This window comes from Bidens hawaiensis, unplaced genomic scaffold (assembly GCF_021521415.1).
Source record: "Bidens hawaiensis isolate Kalapana, Puna unplaced genomic scaffold, B.hawaiensis_p1.1 tig00039977_1, whole genome shotgun sequence".
Taxonomy (NCBI): domain Eukaryota; kingdom Viridiplantae; phylum Streptophyta; class Magnoliopsida; order Asterales; family Asteraceae; genus Bidens; species Bidens hawaiensis.
In genome coordinates, this window is record NW_027497032.1 from 47652 (window position 1) to 52483 (window position 4832).

Sequence of the window (4832 nt, forward strand, 5' to 3'; positions counted from 1 at the left end):
TCTCTGTATACAAAAACTTCACTAATTCAAAATGTTTTTAAGCGCTGTGATGCTTTCTAGTTATGTTCACATCAAACAACTTATAGTTGTAACAACCTAAATTCATATGTAATAATATGTTGGGATATTACCTAGCACTCGTGTTTAGCTCATAACAAAATTTATGTTAATTGGTTAAAAATATGAAATTGAAGGGCCAGGTATTGTTTAACCAAACTTAGTTACTAAAAAATGGTGTGTTTGGATTTAGGTCGCCATTTAAGAAGACAAGGAGAGGAAACCAACAAAAGTGTTAGAAACAAATGCTTAAACTACTTAGCAAGAAGATGCGAGTTTTAGGAGTGTATATGTACATTCTTGTAGCAAGTATTTATCAACCCTAACTTGAGTTTTTTAGTAAGGTGGGTTATTACTTGAACCTTAATTTTCAATTTTTAAGCTAAGGTGGGTTATTACTTGAACCTTAATTTTCAATTTTTAAGCTAATTTTCAATTATATGGTTTCCAACCTTTTTTGATACCTTGCACAACCAAATTTATGTATGAATATGTTCTTATTGGTTTTGGTCCAATTCAAATTCTTTACTTAAATATGAAACATCTTGCTTGATACGTTGAGTAGCTAGAAAGCAAAATAGTATGATTTTTCATGTAAAGATAAATCTATTATAAAAATTCAAGGATTTCTTTTTATAAAATTGATAATAAATACGACCTGAGTAGCAATCTAATCAGAATTGTAGTATTTTTATGTCTTAAGGCAGTGAACCTCTATGCGGGGTATCGTTTAAGATTTCATCAATCCTTGAAAGAGGTGGCAGACGGTGGTTCATGATGAAAAATAGAATTAATCACAGCCTTCAAATTGATCTGAAAAGTGATACTTTTCTAAAATAATCTCTTTTGACTTGAACTCATTTTGCTCCGAATTCTAACCCACTCCTGAAACCCACCCGACCCACCCAGTTTGATAGGCTCAGTTTTCAGGTGTAGTTGTCTTGCAACTAAAAACCGTGCACGGCACTCTTACTCTATGTTGTAGAAGATAATATTCAACAACTATACTTAAATCAACTAAAAAACAAGAACCTAAACTTCAGTAATTCACATAAATATGCATTTTAAAATTCAACATTGGCTGTGATAACAATCTGTCATACATATCTCAACTACCTCAATCACCTTTTTTCCAAACTTAATGCAAAAGCATTTACAAGTAAAACATATTTGAAGACATTGCAAAATCATACCGTAACAGATGGCTTATGGTCGATGTTACAATCCAGAAACAAGACCCTCACGTGAACACTGGTAACACGAAGAACCGCTTGAGCACTTAACTTTGGGAGATTAGATCCACAAAATTCCTCCCAAGAACATACCCTCGGTGGGTCAGAACACGTGTCTTGCTCAGGTTGTTCAGGTGTCAAAACACAAGATTTTTCATATGCGGTTTGTAGCTCCAGAATAAGAGCACGAGAAGCCTCTCGTGACTCGGGAAGCTGGTCACTCAGTTGGGATGAAGCCATTTTGATCAATTTGTCAATCCCATAATCTTTGATTCCATCAACACCACTTATAAGAAAACAAAACAAACATAAAAACAAATAATAATAATAATAACAATAATAATAATAAGAGATCAAGAAATCAACATGATCACTTACCATACGTGGGACACTACGAGAAACACACATTGCAGCCTTTGCACGAATACGAGGATTGCGATTTTTAACATAAGGTTGTAATTTTGGTAACAGTAAAATTGGGGAGACCCAAATTGTCAAATCTATTAACGCTTTTTCAGCAGCCTCACATACAAAGCGTTTATCTTGAGAGGATTTGAGAAGAAGTTGTACAAACTAAAATGCGAAGATAAATGGATAAATTAGAGCAAAAATAAAACATGAATCAATTTTAATGAAATGAAAAATGAAACAAGAAAGCGGTTAGTGGTTACCAGAGGATCCAATGAATCAGTAATGAGGTCCCCGTATGCTTTGAAAATGTCTGCACAAGTCATGATGGCAGTTTTACATACAGCACTTCTTGGATTCTTTAGAGCTTTTACAATAAGGGAGATCACATTGTCCCTGGTTAATAATAGATTGTGATTTATGACAACGAATACCGGTTAGAAGAGTATGTACATCTACGTAGACCTGTACACGAACTGCACGTTGAGCGAATCGTTGGGCAAGAAGCCAAGAAGTTCGTTCATGTTTGTTTAATTAATAAACGAACGAACATGAACACCAAGCTTCGTTCATTTAGTTAAAAATACAAAATAAACACATGTTCAATTCGTTCATTTATGTTCATGAGTGTCTGCTAATTTAAATTCGTTCGTTAATTTACGTATGTTTAAGTCTGTCTGTTAATATACTTAGTCTAGTTTTAATAGCTTTTTAGACCCATAAGTTCACATTTACTTTTTAATGGTTTTAGCATGGTTATATTCGTTCATCTATGTTCAGTTATGTTCGTTCGTACACATTCATGAACTGCTCATTTATACTGTTAAAAACAAACATAAACTAGCAAGAACACTCATTTTCTCAACGAATGAACACAAACAAGAAACCCCGTCCGTTTAACAGTTAGTGTTCAATCATTTGCTCGTTTAAAGTTTAACAAACATGAAAATGTTCCATTCGTGTTTCATTTGGTTCGTTTACAGGCCTAAACCTAGGAGTCGAGGACTTAAGCATCTAATATATAAAGAATGAGGCTTACAATATCTCTTGCAATGATTCTTTGTGATATATTGGGAAACGCCGGACGTTGTTGGGTGTCTCACAAAGCAAAACCCAGTCTTTAGACCCTAACCCTTCTAGAAGCACCTAAAAGAAAAGGAAATTATTATCAGATAGATAATTTAGTCATCATGTGATAAAGAACGAAACAAATGTACCTTAAGACTCATATCAACATCTTCTAGATCATTCAGTTTATCCGAATCAATGTATTCAACTTCAGCAACCACCGCCTCTGGGCCAGAGTGTTCAACCTCATTTCCATTCACAGGTGGTTCAACCAAGGTAACAATGTTCTTCCTTTGTTTAACATTTTCACCAGTCTGCTCAACATATGGCTTAGTTAAGATATCTTTACTTGAGGTCTCGGTTGTCCTCTCAGATTTAGGCAGCAAATTAAGATCTTTGAGAGCAGTTTCAGACATCATTATACAGCTGCAATTGATTGAAAACCTTAAATTATGAACGCTTGAAGCAAAATAATGTCTATTTTAAGTTATAACACACCATATCATAGCAGAAAACAAAATGCAACATACACGTTTTATAAACCTTACTAATCCTCAAGTATATATACAAACATACGAGAAAAGAACATAATATCAAATTATCATAAAAACCTCATCTCACGAGACAAATTTATATCCAAAGAATTGTACACAAACACAATCAAATAATATAATCAATGAATGCAGCACAGTATATAAACATTGAAATATCAATAATCAAGCAACATATGTGCAATTAAACAGTCCACCAATGCAGGATTCAAGCTGCAATTTTCAAGCCACCACTTCTACCACAAGTTTTAGGATATCTATCTATGAAGTCAATATCGGTGGGATATCAGTTCGGTCAAAATATCGGTACCGATAGTATCTGCGATATTGACCGATATATCACCGATATTTTCCGATATAAGTGTTTTAAGTCTTTATCAGTTCCTACTTGCTACAACTGTTAGTGTTTTGCAAATTGCAAAAGGTTAATTTGTTAATGGTAGGATAGTATACTAGATTGTTAGTGTTAAATTGCTATATATATAAATTCTGCATGATATTAAAATTACCGATATCCCACCGTGAACCGACATCTCAAACATCGGTCCTTGACCGACATCCGATATTTTTCTGCCTTAACTGTATAGATATCTAAAAACATTGACCACAAGTACAGATACTACAGCAAGTGAACTCAATAATCCAGCACTTAAGAAAGAGCACTGCATTGCACTCTAAAAACTTATGCATAGTAGATCACGACACTCAAATCTGCCCTAAAACCTGTAGAACCTAAAAGCTTCCACATAATGATGTAGCAATTACAACATTTAGGCCAATAAACCTAATAATGTTGAACGCATTTGTAATAAGCTGTACATACTACAAACTAAAAAATTGAAGAAATCATAAGACCTAGGGTTTGCACTTCACATTCACTAGAAATATGAGATTCAAACAGGCAGATCCGCATTTAAACCTAACGGCATTCAGCAAGTAGTCCAGATAACTACATATACAGATTTGAAAATTAAAATCAAGCATTACGAGAATATGATACGCAAAATCGAACATAAACAGTTAACGAACAGTAAAAACGTGGATAACTGAATCAACTAATAACAAATTACCTAAACGGTAACGAGATGATGAAATTGAAGCAATGAGTATAGTTAGACGGTTGAGTTTTAGGCCGGCGATATCACCGGCGACGGTGGCCGGACGGACACAAGAAAATGAACAAGTTGCAGCGGAGGAGTGCCACATGGCGGTGATTAAATGGACTAATGGAGTGATGAAAGTTTTAGAATGGCCCTTGATTTATTGATTGAAGTGACGTTTCAACCCTAAGGTTTAATAACGACGTGTCATCACTAGTTGGTAATGATTATGGGAGGAGATTCGAATGAAAAAAGTGGGGAAGATTTTGAATTTATTTGTAAAATTGAATTTTTGGGAACTTGTTTGTTCATTTACCTTTTATAGAATAAACGAAAATAATATAATTAGATTGAATAAATACAGATCTAATCCTTAAGGAGTTAAATCAATGAGTCCATAGGATTTGGGTCAAACA

The 4832-nt window shown here is 34.2% G+C and overlaps 1 protein-coding gene across 1 annotated transcript; it reads right to left on the reverse strand.

The window, feature by feature from the left end:
- Positions 1-1178: 1178 nt before the first annotated feature.
- On the reverse strand, positions 1179-4548 carry LOC143591670 (uncharacterized). Its single transcript, XM_077071815.1, has 5 exons — positions 4387-4548; positions 2915-3191; positions 2737-2843; positions 1961-2093; positions 1179-1862 (listed from the first exon to the last, which is right to left on the reverse strand). The coding sequence occupies exons 2-5, from the start codon at positions 3182-3184 to the stop codon at positions 1245-1247; spliced, it is 1128 nt and encodes a 375-aa protein (XP_076927930.1). The 5' UTR covers positions 3185-3191; positions 4387-4548; the 3' UTR covers positions 1179-1244.
- Between the last annotated feature and the right edge of the window lie 284 nt (positions 4549-4832).